The sequence below is a fragment of the Xenopus laevis genome, chromosome 1S (assembly GCF_017654675.1).
Source record: "Xenopus laevis strain J_2021 chromosome 1S, Xenopus_laevis_v10.1, whole genome shotgun sequence".
NCBI classification, from domain to species: Eukaryota; Metazoa; Chordata; class Amphibia; order Anura; family Pipidae; genus Xenopus; species Xenopus laevis.
The window spans coordinates 154,750,776-154,777,862 of record NC_054372.1 but is presented as its reverse complement, the minus strand read 5'-3'; the positions used below and the strand labels follow the sequence as shown (position 1 = coordinate 154,777,862).

Below are 27,087 nucleotides of genomic sequence, written 5' to 3'. Positions count from 1 at the left end.
GCCAGTTGGACAGGGATGACAGTTCCTGACAGGCAATGACTAAGTTTTGTTCAGTTCAGGTGATGTGACTCTGTCCATATAAACAGGGGTGATCCGCGGGCTGCTGCCACCTGAGGCAACAACCGCGATGCTCACCTTGCCTCATGGCAGGAAGGGCACTGCATATAAACATCACAGTCATCTTGTAACTTTGTTAAACATCTCTGCAAGACCAAGACTACGCACATGCTCAGTGTGGTCTGGGCTTCAGTTGGGAGGTTAAGCTTAGGGATCATCATAAATGATCAAAACAGCACAAGTCAAATAATATCTGCCATAGAAGCCGATACAGCAAGACTGATTAATAATCAGAATATACAGACTGCGCTGGCTCTGTGCATATGAATCGCTACACAGTCGCCTGCTGCTATATAGGGAAACAAACAAAGCTGCTTGAGGTCAGAGGAATAAGGTGGGAGGGGCTCCCCTTGACGTTTGAAAGTATGATCGTTTCCTTGCAGAGCAGTTAGGGACCGTCTGAAGTTTCCTATCCGCAGCTGTCAGAGCAAGTAAAACGAAGGGGGAATTTCACTGCGTACAGTCAGGCTTCTTATAAAAACAGTAGACATTTTTTAATTAAAGTATATTGGAGATAGGTTTCTTTTTCATTAAAAGAAAGTAAAAATGGGATTATATTCTCACACATGAAGCTAAAAGTACGCCCATACATTTGTCAAGATATGGAGCCCGTGATGGGATTTGGGCCCTGGCAATTCAACCAGATGTGACACGTTGAAAACTGAGGGATCTCTAATATGTATAAGTTCTTTATATGTCAGACTAGCCTGTAAACTGGGTATTAATTTATTTGACACAATGTAAAGTAAAACCAGTGACACACGATTGTAACAAAATTGTTTAATGTTTTGTCAATGTTTTTTTTTTCTTTTTCTATGTTTTAAAAACAAATAAAGAAAAGCCTTTAAAAAAATGGGATTTTAAGGAACCGTCCTTGCTGTGGAGTATAACGATGCATGTTCTGAAAGTAACTCGTCATTGCTTTAGTAATCACCCATCTAGGGTGAGGGATTTAATGGAACATTCTCTGGCTCGGTTCTCTGTCAGACACTAGATGTCGCTATTGCTGCACAGCACTGTCGCGTACCGTGACGATAGAGCTGTGCGCTTTTACTAGACAATCCAATTTTTTTTGTAACTTCCGGTTCCTAGTTCCCGTACAACTTGGTTCCGCCCTCGTCTCAAGGTAGTCTGGTTCCAGTTCTGTAAATGGACCTCCAGTTTGTGACGTGTTTAATTCCATTGAGCCCCGGGGCTGCGGGGTTTGTGCGCTGGTTATAGGGGCAAGTGAGTGGAAGTGACATCCCTACAGCTGTGCCATAGCTAGTGCTTCCCCATGGCGTGCAAGTCCAAAGTGGCTCCCAGTGTCGATTTTGACCACAGCTGTTCTGACAGTGTCGAATACCTGACCCTGAATTTCGGCCCATTTGAGAGTGTGTACCGCTGGCGGAGGCTTCTTCCCTGTGACGAGTTTGTAGGAGCCAGGTGAGTGGGCGTGGCATCTGCGTTGCTTGGCAACTACATCAGCTGGAGGGCTGCAGGCTGGATAATATCCCGTGTGTGGATGCTGAGAATATCGAACAACTGTTAGAATGTTAGTAAATTGTAATACAACATTGTAATGCAGTGTATCTTTCTCCTGTGATTTTGTGGGGCCTGGGCAAAGGCCCTCAGTGCTTGTGGCAGTTTGCTGGGCTCTCCCTGCTGTTACAGTGCTGTCAGTATAGGGGGGTATTAATTGGACTTTTTGAATTATATGAGTTCATCTCCTACAGCGTTTACGTGTTACAGGTTCTGTAATGGCTGTTGTTTCCAGCTGCTCCTACATGTGTAAAGCTGGCCACAGACGCAAAGATCAGATCGTACCAATCATCATACGATCGGACTTTCCTATCTCCCGACCTACCACTAACCATTCTGATCAAATAAAGTAGAAAAGAACAGATCAGCCGATGTTCTGCCCCTGACAGCAATTGTACGAAAGTTATGTCCGACAAAAGCTGGTGACAGTCTCCCACTGAAAATCATCGTACGATCGGCAATACACGCAGAGATATTATCGGCAGCCGACATAGATCTTTTAACCTGTCCGATCGACCAAACGACCGATCTCCGCCGGACGAAAAATGTCAGGACTCTCCACATACGGTCCAAAAATCATATGAATCCTCAATTAGTACTCAGGGGCGATCCTGGCCCCTCCGCCGCCTGAGGCAGCAGCAGTTGCCGCTGCCCTCCCCCTCCCCCAGAAATTCGCTCTTAAAGTACCAGGAGCAGCATTTTTGCTGCCCCTGGTACCCAGTGGGGCGCTGCCGCCTGAGGCGACAGCCTCAACTCGCCTCATTGGTGGAGCACCCCTGTTCGTACTATCAGATCTTTGCGTCTATGGCCAGCTTTACTGCTGAACACTGCAGGGAACCTTCCTCGCTTGGGTATCTGGTTAACAGTTAATCAGCTCTGGCAGTGTCATGTATCAGCCTATTGCAATACACCTCTGCTAACAACCCTGAGCATCAATGACCAGCCCTCAGCTGCCTCAAAGGAACACTTTTCAGTTCAATTGTTTTCAGATCGTTCCCCAGAAATAAAGACTTTTTTCAATTACTTTCCATTATAACTTTTTTTACTGGTTTTATAAAATCTAAGTTTAAAGTTGAATGTTCCTGTCACCGGTGTTTGACACTGGCAGCTCAGTAACTCAGGCGCACTCTAAACTGTTACAATTTTGCAACATTTAGTTGATACATTTCTCTGCATCTCTGGGGTATTCACAACTATTGTATCAAGTCTAACAGCTGCCTGTAATGAAATCCAGGGATTCTGCTCAGCAGGGACAAAGATAAGAAATGTATCAACTAAATGTATCCATTTAGAACCGTGTACAGGGTCGGCGCCCCCCCCCTCCCAGAGCTGCTTTAGAAGGTGAAAAATTACACTTTATGCTTCAATATTAGAAAAACTGTGACACATAGAAAATAAAAAGTAATTGGAAAAAGTCCTTATTTCTGGTGATCTATCTGAAAAAAACTAGTTGTTTGACGGTGAACAACCCTTTTAACACACTGAACTTTTGCCAGATTTTCTCTTTGCATAGGGATTGTTTTTTATCGGTACTAATGTGCCTGCTTCCAGTTTTTTGGTTGTAAAGAAATAGCCAGGTGGCTAGTCCCATTAAGTAACAAATAGAGAAAATGCTGAAGTAAAGTACACTCGCCACACTTTTCATTTGTATCAAAAGTATCCCAGCCCTGTCCCAGCCCAGCAGCATCGACCCAGTCCCTACACATGGCCAGGCTGAAGTTGCCTTTGTACATCAGCGTATGAAAAGATCATACCAACCACAACTCAGTGTGACTAAAGGAAATTGCAGCTCTCTGTGGTGCATGATTAGGAATATAGAATGTGACCTGTTATCCAGAATACATGGGACCTGGGGTTTTCCAGCTAAGGGGTCTCATTGAACAGAGGTAGAAAAGCCTTACCCAGAGGATTGTATGAAAAGGTCTGTTGTTAGGCTGCTGTGCCAAATAAATCATATGGCTTACCCTATTTCCTTAAAGGAGAAGGAATGTTTAAAACTAAGTAAGCCTTATCAGAAAGGTCCATCTAAATATACCAGTAAACCCCCAAAGTAGTGCTGCTCTGAGTCCCCTGTTAAAAGAAACACTGCATTTCTTTCCTTCTATTGTTTACACATGGGCTTCTGTATCAGACTTCCTGCCTTCAGCTTAAACCTCATTGCCCTGGGCAAGAGCATGCTCAGTTTGCTCCTCCCCCCCCCCTTCTCTGCTGTAATCTGAGCCCAGAGCAGGGAGAGACTCAGGCAGGAAGTGATGTCACACCACATTAATACTGCAGCTTCTATCCTAAACAAACAGAGAGTTTCTAGAGCTTTTTACTCAGGTATGGTAAAACATTCTACAGAATAAATATAGCATTCTAGCTTGCACTATTGCAGCTTATCTATTGGCAATAAAATGCCTCCGTAGCTTTCCTTCTCCTTTAAAGGTACTGACAAATGAGGAGAATAGTCGCCGCACAATAAATCTCCTCTAGTGTATGTGACTGATCTTCTCTAAATGCTGCCCCAGCGGTTAAGATGCACTGCTGGGGAAACAGTAAACTTTTTAAAATTCTAATGATGGCAGATTTATCTCAAATGCTCTGCTGGTATGGTAACATCCCTTCACCTACAGTATATGTGTCAGTCTAGATGCTCTGAGGACCGCTTCCAAGGGTACTTCCTAAGCGCAACTTGCTCAGGGAACTCTGTGTAATGATGTGCAGTGCCAGCCTGTGGCCATTACATATAGCTTCTAGCTTACCACTTAAAAAACTAAACCCATACTAAAGGGGCAGTATACACCTGTATACAACTTTTTATTAAAATGAGCAAAATAATAGAAGGACACACAATGGTGACTAAAATGTTTTATTTATATATCGATATGATTTTGTTTCCCAGCATTTCACTCTAAAATAGTATTCGTTAAACCTTTCATGCTAGTATAGTGTATTTTCTCTATAAGTATTAAACCGTTAGTTGTAGGATTATTGCTGTCCTTAATTCATCATTTCTGTAGTATATTTTTGCGAGAAAACTTTAGAAAGCCTGCAGAAGAGATTTATTGTCTGTCATTGCCTAAAGAAGTTATTAAAGTTTACCAGAGCCCAAGTCACGTGGCTGAGGGCCCCTGGGAAGCTAAGATAGGGTTTACATTGCACTTGAAAATTGAGAGGCATGTCTAATAAATGCGTGTTGCAGGATGCACTGATTGCATGTTAATTGAATTGCAATCAGTGCTGCCCTTCTAGCTGGATTTTCATGTTATCTGGTCTTTTGAGAAATTGATTTCAATGCAGGATTCTGCTGGAGGAGCACTACTCACAGATGCATCTTGTAAAAGCACATACCTTTTACTGTATGACGTTTTTTTTTTTTCTATTATATGTCACTGAAAAGGGAATGCTAAACTCAAAAGATGTCTTTGTTTTACAGGCGCAGTAAACACACAGTGGTAGCTTACAAGGATGCTATCTATGTTTTTGGTGGAGATAATGGGTATGTAACACCATGCAAATTCTAAATTACATATTGATACGTTAAAAAATAATACATATTAGTCTGGTCCTTCTAGTTCTTTATAATGTTAGAAATACATTTATGTTAAACACACTCCTCGCTGCATCTTAAGTTAGCTATTCTTTATACTGTTTATTTCAAAATAAAAAAAAAATCAGAATTAACACTTTAAAGCTGTTCAAAGGAGGGGTGTAAAAAACACCAAACAGCTTGAAAATGAAAAAAAATAAATACTTTTGCATAGAGTGGCTAAAACAGGCCTCAGCCTAAAATCTACTTCTATTGCAGAAGTGTTTACAAAACATTAATCTTAAATTAACCAGCTGCCTTGCAATGATGGATTTGTTTCCAAAAAAAATGTGAATTTTCATGTCAATCTAAAAAACACAACTATGGAAATTCTCCCCAGTTGTAACCTATGGGCAGCATCACAATATCACTTACTTTTTCCATAGGTCAGCACATGTTTTCTTTAAAAATGCTCTAACCTGCAAGTCTTTCTATCAGAGTGTTGCACTGACAGGGACCCTTTGCAGTATGTGCTTTATCAATGATCACCATCCTGTGGCTTATGAGCAATATGTTGCTCTCCAATCCCTTGGATGTTGCTCTCAGTGTTCTCGAAGCAGGGGCTTATTTTTCAATTCCTGGCTTGAAGGTCGAAGCAGGGGCTTATTTTTCAATTCCTGCCTTGAAGGCAAGCTTTAATTGTATGAAAACCTGGTGTACTGCCAATTAGAGCCTCCTATAGGCTGCATGTCCACATAGGAGCTACAAATAGCCAATCACAGTTACTTTTTGGCACTAATAGGAACTTGTTGCATGCTTATGTTGCTCTCCAACATTTGAATACATTTGAATGTGGCTCACAGGGGGGGGGGGTTAAAGTTGGGGAACTCTGCACTCAATATTAAGTTTGGAAAACATGCAATGCATCACTGGGGGTCCCTGGCAGAACAAGAGTGTCATTCCTTCAGCCTCTCTTTCTTGGCTATAGTTCCAATAGGAAAGTAAACCAAATACTAGTATGTATAGAAAGAGGTAGTAGAAGGAAGGCAATTTATACTACTACTAAAGGTCACTGCAAGCAAAGAACATATAAGCTGACATCATCTAAGGCTACATTGTAGCCCCTCGGTCTCCCTTCAGTTTCTGTGCTTTTCCTCATGATATCAGTGTACTTGCCTTGCAGAGATGACAACTGTAACTGCCTGAATTAATTTCCCTGTCCTATAAATCAATGAAAAAAAATGATTCCATTTGCATATTGGCATCACACACAATGGTTTGTAGCTGGGATTTTGATTAGTTGCTATTCTACTATGTTTTTGAGTCTGTCCGGCCCTTGGTTATGCTGTCAAAATACATGAATTTGAATTCTTCCTGAAGTACAAGTTATATTTGCTTTGAGCATTAATTTGGAAATCTGACAGAGTATATTTTGCTATTTCACTATGTGTTTTAAATGTATAGGTAATCTATCTCCGTTTCTCTTCACAGAAAGAATATGTTAAATGATCTTTTGAGATTTGACGTGAAGGATTGTTCCTGGTGCAGGTATTTTATTCTATTCCACTGCCCTATAGTACTGGTATTGGATCCATTATCTGGAAACCCGTTATCCAGAAAGCTCAGTATTACGGGAAGGTCCTCTCCCGTACATATAATCCCCATTGTAATCCAATAATTAAAAATTTTGAAACACATTTCCTTTTTATCTCTAATAATAAAACAGTACCTTGTACTTGATACCAACAAATTGATTGCAAAATAATCCTTTTGGATTTATTTTATATTTAAATAATATTTTAGCAGACTTAACGATAGTTTAATTACAGAAAGATCCCTTATCCGGAAAAATTAGGGTCCCAAGCATTCCGGATAACAGATCCCATATCTATGTGGTATTATATACATGTTTTTTATCCTGTTTGATTTGGCCTGTTTGGCCAGCATAATTGAAAACGTTCACAAATTTCATGGTGTGTGAGTTTTTTATTCTTACTCCCTGTAAAGGTTTGTTAGCACTATGTTTATAAGTGGATCTTAAAATTTCACAATTCATTTAGTTTGCATGTCTTTATGCCTGCATTTTAGATGAACCATTAGAAAAGCACTTTTATATCTCCAATTTGTTGGTGGGGTATTGCATATTTTATATTAAAGTATGGCTTTATTAGTTAAACCTGAATAATTGGATAAACTTATTCAAAAAGGAACACTAAAGGTGGCCATATACGTAGAGATCCAGTTTTCGGCCAGATATCGATCAGGAAAGCCTGTCGGAGGGCCCTACGCACTGGCCGATAAACTGCTGACTCGCCGGCAGCTTTTAATAGCCATTCGATAACCAGCAGCATTTAGCTGATAATGTGTTTACTTTTCTTAGAGCTTTTACTACAGGGAGCCCTCCAGCACCCCGATACCACCATTCTGCTGTGGTCTATGGGAGCAGTATGTTTGTGTTTGGTAAGTGACCCACTCATGGTTGTGGGTGTGTATGATCTTCTCTTTTAATCGTATTATAACTTAATTCTAGCATTTAAAAGCAAAACCTGTAGTTTGATAAACTTACAGATTTTAAATTATATGTAGTGTTTGCAATCAGTTTTCTTCTGTTTCTTAATTTTTTTAAATATTCCCTATTAATAAATATGAATAATAAATATATGGTCCTAAAGATTTATTATTGTTGATCAGGGTTTTCTGCTTTTTCACATTATCTGTGATGAAACCGCTTAAGACATTTGTGTCACCTAAATACCTCTTCAAGGCTCCCCATAAATATCAAGTGGTCATACAAATCAATAAGAAAAGACTGTACGTACTGTATGTCGAAATCTGTATGCAGAAAGTTTTATTAAAAGTTCTGCCATGATAAAAGTTTATCACTGTTAAGTTTTTGGTTATTTGGGAAGGGCTGTATGTCAGATAAGAAGATATGTTTTATTTAATAGTCAATCTGAAAGGATTCAAAATGCATCAGTTAATAATGCTGCTCCAGCAGTATTCTGCACTGAAATCCGTTTCTCGAAAGAGCAGATTTTTTTATATTTAATTTTGAAATCTGACATAGGGCTAGACATATTGTCAGTTTCCCAGCTGCCCCCAGTCATGTTACTTGTACTCTGATAAACTTCAGTCACTCTTTACTGCTGTACTACAAGTTGGAGTGATATCACCCCCTCCCTTTCCCCCCAGCAGCCTAACAACGGTAACATAACCAGATAGCAGCTCCCTAACATAAGATAACAGCTGCCTGGTAGATCTAAGAACAGCACTCCATAGTAAAATCCAGGACCCACTGCGACACATTCAGTTACATTGAGTAGGAGAAACAGCAGCCTGCCAGAAAGCAGTTCCATCCTAAAGTGCTGGCTCTTTCTGAAAGCACATGACCAGGAAAAATGACCTGAGATGTCTGCCTAGATGCCAATATTACAACTTTAGCAAATTCAATCTCTTTACAATCTCTAGGTGGTTATACTGGAGATATTTATTCTAACTCCAACCTCAAGAATAAGAATGATCTTTTTGAGTATAAGTTTGCAACTGGATTATGGACAGAATGGAAGATTGAAGGGCGGTATGTATCAGTTTTGTTGTTGTGTTTCTAAGATCTAGAGCTGCATTCCCCAGTAAATTACTGAGAAGAAATGTAATGTTTCTTGAGATAAATATTTTTCATAGAATTGCTTATGTCAAAACTACTACTAAATTGTTTGTATTTCCCTTCCTTTTCTAACTTTATCTCCACAAATCAGCAATTAGGCAAGGGCAACGCATATTGGTATTTCACACACACATACAAGGTGCAGAAGGCAGCAGATTAGCTTTTCTCCACTGGTTCAGTGTGTAGTGCTTTATAAAAAGTCATACTTTTTTCATCACATGGTTTTATTGCTCCTGTAAATACAAGAAGAGAACTGGCCAATCAATAAGTAGGGTATTCATCACTTGTTAGTTAGATAATGAGTTTCCTTTTCAGAATGTATGTCTAATGAATGATTTAATGCCAGAGATATAATACTTCATTCCAAATCTAATCTATCGAATCTCTTTATAGATTACCAGTCGCACGGTCTGCCCATGGTGCTACCGTATATGATGATAAACTCTGGATATTTGCGGGATATGATGGAAATGCAAGGTATATCACATTTATTATTAATTACTGTCATGTAAAAATGTGTTGTTTTTTTTTGTTATAAATTAAATCCTATTAAACTGCAAGGGATAATACCAAATAGCTCAAGAAAAGATATTGTCAATTATCTTTTGACGTTACATGACTTTAACAGGTTGGATTAAGTGATTCAGCCGATTCCTTTAAATAAACAATGCTGGGATTCAGTCAAATCTTGGATTTGTATCCTTCAGGTACTGCAGATTTTCTGATTTCAGCCAAATGTATGTGATTCTTGCATAGTAATATTACTAATTTTAGTTTGAAATAGGGATGCACTGGATGCTCTACTTTGGGATTTAGCTATACTGCAAAGCAAACCTGAACCCTAATTTGTATTTGCAAATTAGGGCAAGGAAGGCTTCAAAAGAAAAGATTTGAAATTTCCTGTTTGTGTGACTAAAAGTCACCTGATTTTAAGGGCTTTGATTTGGTTTGACTAGGCCTTTAGATTTAGCAAAATCCTGCTGAAAAAGGCTTGGATTCAGTGCACCCCTATTTAGAAATAATCAGATATGTGCTTTTTGGACTGCAACAAATCTAAAAAGAGATCTCAAGTAGTATTGAAATTTGCTAAAGAGTAGAAATCAATTTACAGGCCCCAGTAGTATTATGCTTTTTATTCTGTGCATTTTTTAAATTAATATACTGGTTTTAAACAACAACCAGTAATGCTTTTTATCTTTTTTGTTAAGGTTAAATGATATGTGGACCATTGGTTTACAAGACCGGGATCTAACATGTTGGGAGGAGGTGAGTTTTAGTTAGTTACTGATCAATAATTTGTTTAGATTGCATAAAACATGAAATTTTCATGTTTAGGATAAGATAACCATTCCTCTAGTTTCCTGCAAGTTTGCAACAACTAATTTTTTTTTTAATTTTTGGGCAAAAGTCAGATTTTTGGAGAAACTTCCAAATAGGATAGGGACCTCTCAAATTGACATATATAAAACCTTGGCAGGTCTGAGGTGGCGTATTTTCGGATTCTGACTTTTTGCATCCTCGAGGTATAATAAATCTTGAAAAATTCAAGCTTTTGTTTTCCAGTAAAAATTCAGATTTTATAGTAAAAAAAAAAAAACTCAAATTTTTCGACTTTTTTTTTTTTGCATTCAGATTTTAATAAATAACCCCCTAACAGTCGTAATTGTCTCAAAGTAGGGATGCACTAAATCCACTATTCTGGCCATATCCCAATTCTTTCCAATGGAAAGCAAGCCCTAATTTGCATATGCACATTAGAACAAGAAAGGGTTAAAGTACCGTGTTTGCAACACGTGAAAAACTTCAGCAACATGTGAAAAACTTCATAATTTTCTTTACTGTGAATTAGATTCAGTGTATAATAACATACATATTTTGTACTGAATGTTTTCACTTCTGAATTAGCTGTCGTTAATGAGTTTTAATGAGTTTTAATGGGTATTATGAATGCTGACATGTGACCAAAAAAAAGTCTGTAACAAAATAACTTTAATTTATAGAAATTTCTTTTGTTCAAAATATTTATGTAAAAGAATTTAACATGTGCTTATTCTACGATCATTGCAGATTGAGCAGAGTGGAGAAATCCCCCCATCTTGTTGCAACTTTCCAGTCGCTGTTTGCAGAGACAAAATGTTTGTTTTTTCTGGCCAAAGTGGTGCAAAGATCACAAATAACCTGTTCCAGTTTGAATTCTCAGAAAAAGTGTAAGCCTGTGCTTTTTTTTCTTTTTTCTTTGTTTTCTTTATTATTGTAACTAGAACTAGCACAATCAATAGAAATCAGAAGCACACATAGAAACTTTCTGTACAAACAAACCTTTCCCTTCTCCAGCTATGAGATAACGAGGATAACATTATACACAGTACTTCTCAATGGACTTCTGATTTGTTATGATTTTGCTTATATAATTGTACAGCAGAGCTGTTCAGTAAAGCAGCACCATTTTATATCGGGACAGCAGTATCCATTGGTTGGTCTGCATTCATGAACTGATGCATTGGAATCCGATTTAAAACACAAAACATCCACCAACAGGAGGTTGCAAATCAATCATGAAAGGGCTTCAGGGCTTTAACATGTCAGCCAACAAGAAAAACAACGAGTTCACATTATCCTGCCAGTTCCTTGGGCTTTAAAAGGTCAATTCACACTTGATTATTTTTCCTTTCAACCCAAAGTCCTAATTTGAATGGGGGTTATTTAGTAGAACTCAAATTTTTCTAGTCGAGTTTTAATGGGGAACAAACTTTGTTGAGATTTATTATACCCCAAAGCTGCTAACAATTCGAACCCGAAAATACTCCATTACAAACCCTTCTAAATCATGTAACAATCAATGGCAGATGGTCCCCTTTTACCTTTGGAACATGTTATATGCCTTCATAGTTTGGGCAACGGCTCGAAAGATGTCACATTTTTTTGCCCTCTTTTTTTTTTTTTTTTTTTTTTTTTTATAGAAAAATTATTGATAAATAAAGAGGAGTGAGAAAAATATTTTTGAGCGTAATTAGTAGTAATTAATGTCAAATTTGCTCTTTGGGGAAATCTGTAGTGTTTAATTTATGAGTAATCCTTAAAGCTGACAACAATAAATAAAAAAACATGGATATATTTTTTGTTTGTCATTCAGGTGGACACGCATCCCCACTGAACATTTGTTACGTGGGTCACCTCCACCACCCCAAAGACGTTATGGACACACTATGGTGGCTTTTGACCGTCATCTCTATGTGTTTGGGGGTGCAGCAGACAATACTTTGCCTAATGAGCTGCACTGTTATGATGTGGACTCTCAGTCCTGGGAGGTGATCCAGCCCAGCCCAGACAGTGAGGTACAGTACACAAACTCTTCTGAGATTACTTTATTATTATATTGATAGGCTCATTTGCTACCATGATAAATGACTGTCTTCAACTCTCAGCCATTCAATGGCTTGCATACAGCCCTGCAACAAAATGCACACAAATGATTGGCTGGCAGGTTTAATATAAAAGAAGTCAGTTTTACCATAAACATATACTTCAGTGTACAGATATGGGATCTGTTATCTGGAAACCCGTTATCCACAAAGTTCCGAATTACGGAAAGGTTGTCTCCTATAGACTACATTTTAACCTAATAATCTACCTTTTTAAAAATGATTCCCTTTTTTTCTATCATAATAAACCAGTACCTTGTACATGATCCAAACTAAGATGCAATTAATCCTTATTGGAGGCAAAACCAGCCTATTGGGGTTATTTAATATTTTAATTATTTAACAGAAGACATAAGGTATGACGATTCAAATTACAGAAAGATCCGGAAATCCGGAAAACTCCAGGTCCAGAGCATTCTGGATAACAGGTCCCATACCTATTTATGATGATCTTGTATTTTTTATATTTATGTATGATGTGAGTGTATGTCAGTACATTTTCAATGCAGAGAAATGTGTCTCCAAGATATCACTTTTTATCATGATACTAAGGAATATTTTTATTGCAATCTAGTTACCCAGTGGCCGCCTGTTTCATGCTGCAGCTGTTATTGCTGATGCCATGTACATCTTTGGTGGGACTGTTGACAATAATGTCAGGAGTGGAGAGATGTACCGTTTCCAGGTAAACCCTTTTATAACTGTTTATAACTGAGGTCCTTTCTACTTCAGTGAATTTAAATAGACAAAGCTGAAATTAAAAACAGATGCACACCTGCAAAATATCCTTTACAATCTTTTTTTTTTTTTTTTTTGCACCCAGTTCTCTTGTTACCCAAAGTGCACTTTACATGAAGATTATGGGAGACTGTTTGAGAATCAGCAATTCTGTGATGTTGAATTCATCCTAGGAGAAGTGAGTAACTGCACCTTGATCTCCCTTTTTATGAATCTTCTTAAAGAAGAATTAATTCAGAAATGCTCACTGGTCCAGTATAAAGGGCATCTTGTATGACTCGCACTCATATATTAATATTTAACAGTCGCCATTCCCTAGACGGACAACAATGTCCTACAAAGAGGTCTGTAGAGCCATAGGCAAGTGATTTATTAATAGTTTTTACTATGCTAGACTGTCAAATAAAATGACAACACTTTGGGGATTATTTATTAAAGACCGAATGCCAAAAAACTCGAAATATTCTAGGTTTTTTTTTTTTGTTTTTTTTTTACAAAAAAATCTGAATTTTTTGTGCATAATGTTCAGCTAATGGTAGGGCCTCTCTATATCATATGAGTCAAGGCAATTTGAACATTGCTTAGACAATAATAACTGTGATGTTTCACTTGCATAATTAATGACATACCATATGACTATTTTTAAATACAACGACTTTAGCTAAATAACATAAATCTGAGCACACTTACAACATGCTGAGTATTTTTTCATTCATTGTGATTAGAAAGAGGTGAGGATGAGAGGACACACTGCTATTGTCACAGCTCGCTGTAAATGGCTGAGGAAGAAAATCACGCAAGCTAGAGAGAGACAGAGACAAGTGAGTATTTTTAGGTAACATGATCATAAAGAACAATTTCCATGTCTAGTTTTAATTATGATTTTTGCAATAATGGTAATGAGTTAGATTAACTCATTATGGTACCCTACTTACCTTGTTGTTGCCCATATCTCCATAAGCACTCTGCAGCTGTCAGACAATCTATATTGAAATATGGTATGTTATTAGAAATTCAAACAGGAGCCTGAGGATGAAACTCAGAACTCCCAGCAGAAAACCGAGAGTGCCAGCAGCAAAGTCAAGCTATCCCGCTCCCAGCCAATGCTAGAGGTCATCATCCGAGATGCTGAAGCTCGCCCGTTCGAGTTACTTATGCAGTTCCTTTATACAGACAAAATCAAGTACCCAAGGAAGGGTGAGTTGTGTCCATATTTGACTGTGCACCTATTAATAATTCCACATAAAACAATTTTTATTTCAGATATGTTCATTCTGTCTATACAGGTACATAACTGTTACATATCAGTATGGCTTTCTGTAAGCTTTACATAATTAATCCTCCCACTTTTTTTAAAAAAAAAAAAATATTCATACGATCTTTGTTTGTGGACACTACTGTTTTGACTAGCAGCTTCCTCTCGGAGATCTGATTTTTGTGGGCAATTATGTTGCTACATATATATATATATATATATATATATATATATATATATATATATATATATATATATATATATATATATATATATATATATATATATATATATATATATATATATATTTATTTTTACCTTTTTCCAGGTCATGTTGAAGACGTTCTACTCATTATGGATGTTTATAAACTAGCACTACACTTTAAACTCTCACGTCTTGAGCAGCTTTGTGTTCAGTATATTGAGGCCACTGTTGATCTTCAGAATGTCCTTGGTGTATGTGAAAATGCAAATAAACTGCAGCTTGACCAGTTAAAGGTAAGAGATTCAAGGCCTTATACATATATATATTTTTTTTATGAGATTAAAGGGATGTTTTACATGAGAATCGTTAAATTGATATTACCGGTTTCATGTGATTACTTGTGATTTAATGTTTTTTCCCCCCTGCTTTGTGCATGTTTTATCTATCTTTCTTTCTCTCGCCTCAGAAGCAACAAACGCTGAAGATGTCTTTATAAAATCTATGTTTTAAGTGTGTTTGTGACTTACCTTCCTCCTGATATTAGGAACATTGCTTAAACTTTGTGGTGAAAGAGTCACACTTCAACCAAGTAATAATGATGAAAGAGTTTGAGCACTTGTCATCCTCACTGATAGTGGAGATTGTCCGTAGAAAGCAGCAGCCTCCTGTTCGGGTCCATTCTGATCAGCCAGTTGACACAGGTTTGTAACGTTATCTTATTGTATAGATACATACTATAACTCATGGCTGTATCTTGATGGAAAAACTTTCACTTGTTTTTTTGTTTTTTTTCCATGTGACTAATATATGGACTAAAATACCCCCTACTGTTTATAATTAAGATGTTTAACTTATGGTTGAGCAAAGGTACTATGTAATAGATTCAATTATAAAGTTCCCTTGGGTACACAATATCTAGGAGCTTTTATTTAAAATAAATATTATGTAGAATATCATGTTCCCTGAGTATTTAATACTATATGCTTCCACATTAAGTGAATGGAATGTCATGCTGATGCTGCTGGTTTTGTAACTTGCCTACAAGGACTTGCAGTGTGCTATTTGCATGAAGCTAAGATGCAGATGTGTGTTTCAGGCACTTCTCTGGTCCAGGATATGAAGGCCCATTTGGAAGGGGCAGGGAATGATTTTTGTGATATTACATTGCTGCTAGATGGACACCCAAGACCTGCACATAAAGCCATCTTGGCTGCCCGATCCAGGTTTGTTCTAACTGGCATTTTTGTTATGTTTAGAGAATGTATTTCTGCCTAATCCACAGTTTCCACATTGTTGTAGTTTAGCCATTACAAGATATTATCAGATAAGCATTAGTGATGGGTGAATCTGTCCCGCTTTGCTTTGCCAAGAAATTCGCAAAACTCCAAAAAAAATTCGGGAATTGGCAAAAAATTTGCAAAACGCATTGAAGTTAACAATTTTTAAATGGACAACTCTTTTGTCGAAATGCTTTAAAGTCAATGGGTGTCTGAAAAATTTTGACGTGAGACAATTTTGATGAGCGAACATTATTTTCCCACTGCAATTCTCGCTGCAGTTTCACGAAAAAATTCATTGTCGTCGGAATCCATAAATTTTCTACGAATCCATGCCTGTCGAATACATTTGCCTAATAACCATATAACATAAAGGGTCTTAAGACTAAATCAGGAAGGGTATGCTGATCATAGAGGTGCAGGTGGTTTGATGGCTCTCTTGCCCCATTACTGGACTTCACACCTACACAACTTGCCTTCATACAAGTTCAGACATTTCTGTGCCCTCAGTCTTTCCCTTTATCTCTACAGCTACTTTGAAGCCATGTTTCGTTCTTTCATGCCTGAGGATGGACAAGTGAATATCTCAATTGGAGAAATGGTGCCAAGCAAGCAGGCCTTTGAGTCCTTGCTAAGATACATTTACTATGGAGAAGTCAATATGCCCCCAGAAGACTCCCTGTATCCTTTTTTAATATTGTGAAACTAAAAACCAACCTGTGCACTTCTAATCACTGACACAAGGTGTAGGTACAGCCATGGTTATTAATAGCCACGTTATTGTCATCATTGCTGTATATTTATACTACCAGTTTTCATTCATTTTCTTGCCTAAGAATCTAAATAATGTACCAATCGGACTGTTTGCTCTTCATCAGACAGTGAAACCCAGATCAGTCACCAGTTAAAGGGGTGATTCACCTTTAAATTAACTTTTAATATGTTATAGATTAGCTAATTCTAAGCATCTTTTCAATCAGTTTTTATTATTTTTTGTAGGTTTTGAATGATTTGCCTTCTTTTTCTGACTCTTTCCATCTTTCAAAATGGGGGTCACTGACACAAATGTATTGTTATTGCTACTTTTTATTACTCATCTGTCTATCCAGGCCTCTCCTATTCATATTCCAGTATCTTATTCAAATCAATGCAAGGTTGCTAGGGTAATTTGGACCCTAGCAACCAGATTGCTGAAATGACACCTGGAGAGCTGCTGAATAAAAAGCTAAATAACTCAAACACTACAAATAATAAAAAATTAATGCCAATTGCAATTTTTTTCAGAATATCAATTTCTACATCATACTAGAAGTTAACTTAAACAGCTGCAATCTTAAATTGTCTTTTCTTGAACTTCTGAATTTTCATTTAATTTACCTGTTGCCTTGTTGGTAGTTTGTTTCTTAATTGTCCTATCCAGCTACTTGTTCTCTGCCCCATATTACTATGGGTTCTTCAGTAACCGACTACAAGCATACTGCAGGCAGAATCTGGAAATGAATGTTACAGTGGAAAATGTACTTCAGGTAAATGTTTGTAAACAAAATGCATGTATCTTGGATGCCAATGTGCCTGAGCTATATTTATTAATGGTACATATACAGTATTTATAATGTAATTGCTGGCCATCTGCCATCTTTGCAGGATTTCCAACCACATATAGTAAATGTGTAATACCTGATCCTGATATTCTTTCTAGATTTTAGAAGCAGCAGATAAGACCCAGGCTCTGGATATGAAAAAGCACTGTCTTCATATCATCGTCCATCAGTTCACCAAGGTTGGTGGCATCTTTTCTGGGTTTCTTGCCTTATGTTGTCCTTCCATCTACTGTACAAATCCTATTTTATCACATTTGTCAAGCAGAATGAACTTTAAAATGAACTGTATAAATTATTTGAATCTTGTTTCCTTCAGTTTGGCAACTCATAATTATAGCAAGCAAGCAGGAGCCATTTTGTGCACACTGTTATTGCAGAATCTTGTTTGTGCACCAGAATAGGGGACATGATGTCCATCTCCATGCCCTGGCTACACAATTAAATGGGGAAATGTGGGGAAAGCAGTGACATCTAGGAAGTGCTGAATGGAAATTTAAAGTAATTGTCTGCCCTGACCCTATGGGCAGCCAAAGTTTGATTTCATGTTTAATTTGAAAAGGACTTTTATTATACAGATTTTTATGTCTGGGGGACAGGTCCACTTTAAATAAATTATGTAAGTTGCAAAGGTGCTCAGAAGATCACTCTGAGCAGTTTTGCATTGTTTTATGTAGGGTGTATTTATGTCCTATATCTGTTGTCCTTCTGCTGATATTCCCATACCTCTTTGTCTAAAAGCTTGTACTCTGAGCATGACCTGAGCTCCACTCCTGTCCCTAAAGATATATTTCTCATCTATCTGTGTTACCACTTTTGCACTGGAAAATCTACATCCATCTCTGTGTAACTCATTCTTCTCATTATTGTGGATCTCTGTGCTCTTCATTCTTTGCATATGGACTAAAAGCCACAGTCTGTTGTCTCTGTGTATGTCTATGTCACAGTCTATGTCTCTGCGCAGGGAAGTTTGAAGTTTTGTTTAACAAATGAAATGCCTCCTCACTTACTAATACGATGCCTTCGTGGGAGTATAGGATAAACCCTGTATACCTGTTTTCTAGGCTGACCTAACATTTTCTTGGAGGTCGTTTGTTTATGAACACTCGCCAGTGGTACATTTTCCAAAATCACACCATACTGATGACGTAAAAATAATGGCTTTGCCATGTCAGTCAGTCAGATTAGCAGAAAAGAAAGTTTGGACTCAGGTTAAAATATAACATTGCATTTTAATGGCTAACTATATAATAATAATGTCTGAAAGAAGGGTCCTGACTAATTGCTTTGACAACTGCTGGCACTTTTCATTTTGAATTCAAATGTGTTTGCAGACACAACTGAAAGTATGAATAATAATAATAATAAATTGGAAAATCTAGCCAGCAGGAGGCAGTTTGGGGAGATTAGTATAGTCGCCCTGAAGAAGAGGAGATTTGTCGCCGGGCGAATTGCCGCTTGTGTCTCTGCCCTTACAGTTCAGCCTCCTTCCCACCTAATGTGAAGGCTCGTCTGAGAGCGAGAGTCATTCAAGTTTGTTGTGCCTGAGAGCATCTGGATTAGTGCAGCACCGCCATGAAAGGGTTACATTTACGTCCTGCTCTACCACACATGTGAAATCCTGGTGTCTTTGATTCCCTCCCTGCACATTTTAAAAGGGCAGCTTTACTTTGTTTAATGGAACTAGAGGGTTAATGTCACATGCCACTTTTTCTCTGCCCGTGGGTTTCAAATGGAAATCTGCTCTGCAAGCTCACTGCCAGGTGCATTGTGGTCCGTTCAGTGGATGTTCAGTGGATGTTCAGTGGATGTTCAGTGGATGTTCAGTGGATGTTCAGTGGATGCTCAGTGGATGCTCAGTGGATGCTCAGTGGATGCTCAGGGTATGTTCAGTGTATGGTCAGTATATGCACATATAGAGGGGGGCACAGGGGCGTAACTACCGGGGGAGCAGGGGTTGCAAATGGGCCAGGGCCTGCACCCCCGCAGGGCCCCCCCAGAAGATCGTGCGCGCTGCAGCCGGCTGGAGTCGGCTGCAGGCGCAGAGAAAAATTGCGCAGACGATGGTGGGGGCGGGCCCGTCTGCACGGCCCGCACCAGGGCCCGCCCCCACCAAGTTACGTTACTGATGGGGCAGTAACCTATAGAGCTGACCATATCATTATTGGTCCCTAGTTTTTTTTTTTTTTTTTAAGGTCTTACAGTGCAATTTCACGATGGCAATTTTTCTTTCAGTAACAACCATCCATTTGCTTTCATCCCTTTTCCCACAAATGTTACCAGTCTGCTTAATGTTTCCTAATCGTATGACTATTTATCTGCATTGCCACGTCACTGTTCATTGCATTGTACGTCAATAAGGCGGGTTATTAGGCATTGAAGTGTTATATTATGCATTGTTGAACATACAGCTAGTTGATGTCTTTGTTCTGGCTTTTTTAGGAACAAAATCTGTAAGTGCCATATGTGTCAATCCTAATAAGAATAAGCAGATAACATCATGTATAGGCATCTTATGCTGCAACAGCTGTTGTACCTCCTTCTGAGCTTGTTCCCTGAGCATAAGTAACATCAAGAACTGAGTGCACTGCACTGATAGGTTGCACATTAGGGGGCACATTAATCAAAATGTGACATTGGAGCTCACTCACTCGCCCACTCCATTCGTATGGGATTTTTAGAATTCTATTTATCAAATGTTTTACTCTAACTTTCACCCATTGATAAACACGATTCTAAAAATCCCATTGAGTTGAATCGATAGTGGGTGTGTGAGGTTTAATCTCACGTTTTGATGAATTTCCCCATAGGTGCTGCCATTTACCTGACACTATTAAAGGAGAACTTAACACTAAAAAATGAACATGGTTAAAATGCCATATTTTTTTTTACTGAATTTATTGCACCAGCCTAAAGTTTTTAGCTTCTCAATAACAGCAATGATCCAGGACTTCAAACTTGTCACAGGGGGTCACCATCTTGGAAAGTGTCTGTGACACTCACATACTCAGTGGGCTCTGAGCAGCTGTTGAGAAGCTAAGCTTAGGGGTCATTGTGAAATATAAAGCAGAAAATAAAGTTTGTCTGTAATAGAAGCTGATGCTACAGGGCTGATTATTAAATTCTGATGCTAGTTGCACTGGTTTCTGTGCTGCCATGTAGTAATTATCTGTATTAATTACTAATCAGCCTTATATTGTGACATTTATATTCTGTGTACACTGTATATTATGAGTGGGTCCCTAAGCTCAGTAAGTGACAGTAGTACAGAGCATGTGCAGTGAATCAGCAGAAAACAAGATGGGGAGCTACTGGGGCATCTTTGGAGACACAGATCTTTACTGCTAAAGGACTGTGAATGCCTTGGGCTGGTACAGATGCACAAAACATAATGTACAACATTTCTAGCTACTTATTTAGTTAGGCTTTAGTTCTCCTTTAAGGAATGTAGTAACAAATGTATGACGCTGTAACAGTTTAGTAAGGCAGCAAACTCCCTTACACTGTTTAAACTCTAGTTTGCATTTAATAATACTGGTTGTTGTACTTGACCATTTAAGGTAGAACTAGGACACAGTTCTGAATTTATAGAGATCCAGTACTCTACAAAAATACAAACTCCTCTTAGTTGCATCTGCAGGTGCCATTTGGTCTGTCTTTTGTGTGTAGTTAATGGGACAGTCAGCTTCATTATTTCCTCCTTTCATTCTTCACACGAAGGTTGCAAAGCTGCCGAACCTGCGATTACTGAGCCAGGCTCTGCTCATCAACATAATCGAATCTCTGGCCAGTCACATTTCTGACAAGCAATGTGCTGAGTTAGGCTCTGACATCTGAAGCCACCTCCATGGACCACGTGTGATGCCTAAAGACAAACTTCGTGCCATTCCTCGTTGTCGCAAGTAAATCATCTTGTCGCACCACAGAAACCAAAAGCTGCTGTGAGTTTACGCTTCATTTATAGTGAAGGAGCTGAGAATGCCTGAATACTGCTGCCAATCTGTGCGTGAAAACTCCTTTTAGGGGTGCCGTGCATTAGATCTCAATACTCCCCACATCATGGTTTGTACAGATTTTGCTGCTGTCAGTTTGAACTACTGAATGTACTCTGTATCACTACACTAGGAATTTATAAAGCTGCCTGCTAATGCTCTTAAAGGCAAAGTAAAATCCCATGTTTTTTTAATGTGTATAGGGCTACATTACTACTTCCCATGTATAGCTGCTTTGGGTCTGTATTTGTAGGCCATGGGTCCCCAAACTTTTTTTTTTTTTTTACCTGTGAAGCACACCCGAATGTAATAACTGTTGAGGAGCAAGAAACAAGAAAAAAAATCCTTGGAGATGCCAAATAAGGGCTGTGATAGGCCAATTGATAGCTCCACGTAGACTGCTAGAATGCATGCAAATAAACCTGTATGTTTATGCCTCCAAACCTCCAAAACTTGTATTTAATCCAGGAATTTCCAAATTGGCACTTACTATGAGACCACTGGGAGCAACATCAGTGGGAGTGGACAACAGCATGTTTCTCATGAACCACTGCTTGGGGATCACTGCTGTAGTCCCATCATGTCACCAGTAGGTGACCAGCAATGAAGGAGCCAACCCCAAATGCTCAGTAGTAGCACAGAACGAGGACCATAACTGTTGTACATGGAAAGTAATACAGGAGCTCTATGCTGAGGAACTAATTTGCTTAAACTCTTCCTTTTCTCTTAAGTTCATCTTCATGAGTGAAAAGGTGGTAATGCAAAGTTTGTTTGGGATATTCAGATGCACAAAAATCAAAATAAATATAGTAGAAATATACTGCCCTAAAGATCCTCTGTAGACTAATGCCAGACGTAGCAGACCTAGTCCTGTAGAGAAATACAATTGATAATCCGCTTCCTATTTGATGTGACTGTACCCACATACATTACATTGGACAACATGCAGGCACACATTGCAGATTTTGGTGTCCAAATGCAAACTCTCGCATTTCAGGCATTTGCCAGGGCAGGGACACATGGAGATTTAGTCACCCGGCGACAAATCGCCTCTTCGGCAACTGATCTCCCTGAACTGCCTTCCCGCTGGCTAGAATCTAAATCACCAGAGGGATGGAATGCGGAGTGCTTCATTTTTTGAAGTCACCCATAGTTTCCTCGTCAGCCAACTTCGGGCAACTTCGGAAAACGAAGCGCCCTGAAAGCCATCCCGGCGGCAATTTCGATTTTAGCCGGTGGGAAGGCAGTTTCGGGGAGATTAGTCGCCCGAAGAAGAGGCGATTTGTCGTTGGGCGACTAAGGGTCAGTCCACACGAGCAGATTCATGGAGATTAGTCGCCCCAGCGACAAACTTCCCTCTGCCGGCTAAAATGAAAATTGCCTGCGGCAATGCACACGTGGCACTTTGTTTTCTGAAGTAGCACGAAGTTGCCCCCTCAGGGGAAAGTCAGTTTGGGAAGATTGTCGCCCCGAAGAAGAAGCGATTTGTCGATGGGGCGACTAATCTCCCTGAATCTGCTTGTGTGGACTGACCCTTAATTCCCCTGAATCTCCACATGTGTCTCTGCCCTTAATGTCAAACCTGTATCCGTCCCACCTGACTTCTAATAAATTCCCATTATCTATTTACACTCACCTAGCAGCAATTCACTATGTAAATAGCCATTGTGTCTTTTTGTTTTTAACTTAACACCTACGTAGTGATGTGTCTGTGTTTTCTATTCACTTATTTTACTATTCCATATCTGACATTTTTTGTGTACTTTTTGAAAAAAGCTCCACCTTCTTTCTCCATTCATTTTATTTGAATGAGGTCAACCCACACCTTGATATGGGGATCAGACACATCACCTGATCAGTATATTACATCTATCTCTTCTTTTATACATCAGTAATGGCAACAATGGAGATGGCTTTGTATGCGTGTCACTATTGTCTGCTGTTATCCTGCATTTGTACAACTGTTTGATTGGGGAACTCTTATTTAGAGTAAATAAATCGGTTTATCTATAGCAACGGGGGGGGGTGCAATTCAAAGTCCAATTGGGCTGGAGGTTCCACTCAGCAGATAAGAGCTCAGCTATTTACAATACAATGGAGTCAGTTGTGAAGTGGGTCATTCCTGGCTCTCTCTACATCCACACATGTGATTATATACAAAATAATCTAATGAATATTTAATTTGTAGTTACAGGATAGACAGATACAGAGATCTATTACCTGGCAGATATATATATATATATATATATATATATATATATATATATATATATATATATATATATATATATATATATATATATATATATATATTCACATCCTTTCCCATTTCTCTGAAATAACCAGATTCTCTTCTGACCATACCAACTTTCCTGCATTTTTATTGCCCTTCCCTATCACTGACATTATACAAACCTCTTGCTATTGATTGGTGGCTTTTGGGTTTTGTACCATTTTCCTGATTTGACAGTTATAGGACAGGAATGGGATACACATCCAAACAACATATTTTGAGCTTTTATATTTTAAACATTTGTTTTACTGATTGGTGCTTTGAAATAAGAATATCTGAACAAAATGATAGTCTTGTGTTACAATCAAATAAGAGAGTATATAGTATTGCAAGGCACCATATAATGTTGTACAGTATAAACCACTTTATCACTTTTTTGGTGTTACTGGTCCTTTAAATACTGACATGTTGGCTCTGTTCTTATCTAGAGGTTAGCTGAGCTTCAGATGATGTTTATCTCTGTACTTAGCCCTAGAGGCCTGGAGAATAAATGTGTATCTAGATTAAGGGACCATGCTATTTGAAGTCAGGAGCACTTTATATCTGGATTTTATAACTGAACAATTCCTTAGTAACTCTCATGTACACGTTCCTAAAGCACTAGGTTAGAACGACCACTATTTCTTCTGTATGTTGCATTGAGCTGGGGGGTGCAGCTGGAATAATACAGAATCCCTTTGCTAGTGGTATATACCCACAGAAGGGGGTCCCACTGTACTTATGGTGTGTAACATTAGGCAAAAGGAATGTTTTTAAAGGACATGTAAAGCCTACATTTTCCTACCATGTATATAAGTTGGGCATATCTCCCAAGCCACATCATTTGTACTGCATATACCCCCTCCATTTGCCAGCACCATCACATTTACTAAAGCAAATAGCAGCTTTCCCCCGGCGGCCATTTTCTGACACATCAGTAACATTGACATCTGCAAACAGGACATGTATGCTGTGAAGTTCATGCAATGCAGGTTTACACAGACACAACATACTTTGTTAAAAAGTTCTGCTGGGGTTGAGCACTGTAATAGTTAAGCTGAGCTCAGGATAGGTGGCTAGGAGAAAAAAATAGGATCAGACTAGTGATGTTCGGGTTGGGATTTCACCGACCCTAACCCGCCATCCTTTGGCCTGCACCCGCCTGCATCTGCACTTCTGGGTTCCTTTTATAGACCTGCCCCGCCGATGAAATCACAAAAGGGGCGGGTGAGCAGGCGCAGCGTCTATAAAAGACGAACCCGAAAGTCTCAAGTCGGCATTTGATCCTCGACGAAGCGTGCAAGGTCGGCCCAAAACTGCCGACCCGTGGGTATCGGGTTGGCGCACACATCACTAAATCAGACAGCTAGAGTTTCTGTAGGAACCAGCAATGTTATCTCTTCATTGGCTGTTAGACTGGAGGGTGTGTTTAGTAATCTGAGCTGAGAAGAACTGAGCATGCTCATAAGTTAAACAGCCAAAGCACATTCCCGAGGGAGGGGGCTAAGGGGGTTAGAGGAGGAGAATGATTTTTGAGTGATTAAGAGGATTCTGCAGTCGTAGTACTGTTAACCTTTTAACAACCAGAGTGGCAGTTATCTAAAGATTTCAAAGAGGTTTTCACTGATTACATTTTTGTGGGGAGGGGAAAGGGAAAGTCTACACACAAGGGCCCCACAGCAGCCTATTGGCCGTGTATCATGGGCCCCCTGGTAACTGCCAGAAGTACATCTGTCCAACAATCAGCCAGATATCTGCCAGACAGATGTATCCCACAGCCTGGTCTGATCTACCTGATCTAATCTTTAGGGTCTAACATACAGGACCATTTGTCGACCTGCAGTAAATTTGCTTCTGCAGGAACAACACATCCCTAGTTTCCTTCCAACCAGGAGTAATGGAAATCACAGTGGAAAGCAGGAACGTGTTGTTTCCCACAGCAGCACAGATTTACTGTCTGTCATTACCTTAACAATATGAGCAGTTTTAACTTGTGATGCCCATCGGGTCTCCCCATACAGTGAGGTCCTAAACTGTTAGAAATGAATATTATTTCTTATAACAAGTGCTTTATTATGTACATTTGTTGGTTTTTTTATTTGTTTGCATTTAAAGTATTTAAGCTGCATTTGTGACCAAAACTCCAATATTTCAACAAATCTTAATCTATTTTTTTTTTAGTAAAACTGTGCATATGTCGTTGAGTCTATTTAGAAGGTGATGTACAAACACACACTATACTGTCCCTGTATCTACAGCAGAATGTATCCTGGCAGTATTAATGTAGAAAGCATTGAATTCTGGGATTTTATCGACAAGGCATTGCTTTGTGCTGCAGGTAATAAATACCTTCTAATATGGTGACAAACAGCCGATCATTAAAGAGGTGGTTGACCTTTCAATTTACTTTTAGTATGTTATAGAACGGTCAGTTCTAAGCAACTTTGCAATTTCCCTTCATTATTTTTTTTAATTATTTGCTTTCTTTCAAGCTTTCAATTAGGACCCTAGCAACCATAAGAGCTGCTGAATAAAAAGCTAAATAAGTCAAAAACCCCAAATAATAAAAAATTAAAACCAATTGCAAATTGCCTCAGAATATCACTCTCTACATCATACTACAAGTTAACTCAAAGGTGAACAACCCCTTTAATACTCAGATAATCATTTGGTATTACTTACAGTCAGTGGAAGCACTTGTAGGTATCTATTGTGTATGTACGTGTCATGTCTACTTCTGTCCACTGCATATGATGTATAACATACTTACCTGTTATTTATGAAAATACTCTGATTTTACAAATAAAATATTATTATTGTGACTCCCTTTCATTGATTTTGGAAGTATGTGTTTCAGTAAACTGGCCCATACACTAAGGGGCTGATTCACTAAGGGTCGAATATCGAGGGTTAATTAACCCTCGATATTCGACTAGGAATTGAAATCCTTCGACTTCGAATATCGAAGTCGAAGGATTTAGCGGAGATAGTTCAATCGAACGATCGAAGGATTATTCCTTCGATCGAACGATAAAATCCTTCGAATCGAACGATTTAAATCCAACGATCGAAGGAATATCCTTCGATCAAAAAAAGTTAGCCAAGCCTATGGGGACCTTCCCCATAGGCTAACATTGACTTCGGTAGCTTTTAGATGGCGAACTAGGGGGTCGAAGTTTGATGAGTTGAAAATGTCAATGATGAAAAGTGACATCAAGCCATTGCTATGGTCCTGGCTTTTACCTCCCGATCAGGAAATGGTATTATATTCTTCCCAGATCTCACTAGTGGCTGTGCCCCCTTAAGGTGGCCACAGATGCACAGATATTATTGTACAAAACCATTTTTCTTACAATATTCTGTGCGTGTATGTCGGGAGAGAAGCCGACCGATATCAGCAGAAGACTTGGGTATCGGTCGGCCAATCGATCGGCCCAGGCGGAAAATTTTGATCGAGCACCTTTCAAGACACCCGAACATCGGCCATTGTTAGTGCTGAATCCTAAAATACAGGT

General features: G+C 38.8%; 1 protein-coding gene across 2 annotated transcripts; it reads left to right on the top strand.

The window, feature by feature from the left end:
* The first annotated feature begins 1,274 nt into the window (after positions 1–1,274).
* lztr1.S (leucine-zipper-like transcription regulator 1 S homeolog) lies at positions 1,275–24,376 on the top strand. 2 transcript variants are annotated; one of them, NM_001091398.1, is given in 20 exon segments: positions 1,275–1,542; positions 5,057–5,119; positions 6,641–6,697; positions 7,530–7,609; positions 8,618–8,726; positions 9,207–9,290; positions 10,022–10,079; positions 10,881–11,020; positions 11,947–12,148; positions 12,810–12,920; positions 13,059–13,151; positions 13,699–13,794; positions 13,984–14,170; positions 14,557–14,726; positions 14,978–15,134; positions 15,530–15,656; positions 16,242–16,391; positions 17,131–17,236; positions 17,410–17,490; positions 21,029–21,743. In NM_001091398.1, coding segments are annotated over 20 exon segments (2,337 nt in total). In that variant the 5' UTR covers positions 1,275–1,393; the 3' UTR covers positions 21,146–21,743.
* The last annotated feature ends 2,711 nt before the right edge of the window (positions 24,377–27,087 follow it).

Bases quoted from the DNA above. Each gene is read 5' to 3' on its own strand.
- lztr1.S (XM_041574836.1), top strand. The intron at 6,698-7,529 runs GTATTTTATTCT...TACTTTTCTTAG, and splicing joins AAGGATTGTTCCTGGTGCAG to AGCTTTTACTACAGGGAGCC. The intron at 11,021-11,946 runs GTAAGCCTGTGC...TTTGTCATTCAG, and splicing joins TTTGAATTCTCAGAAAAAGT to GTGGACACGCATCCCCACTG.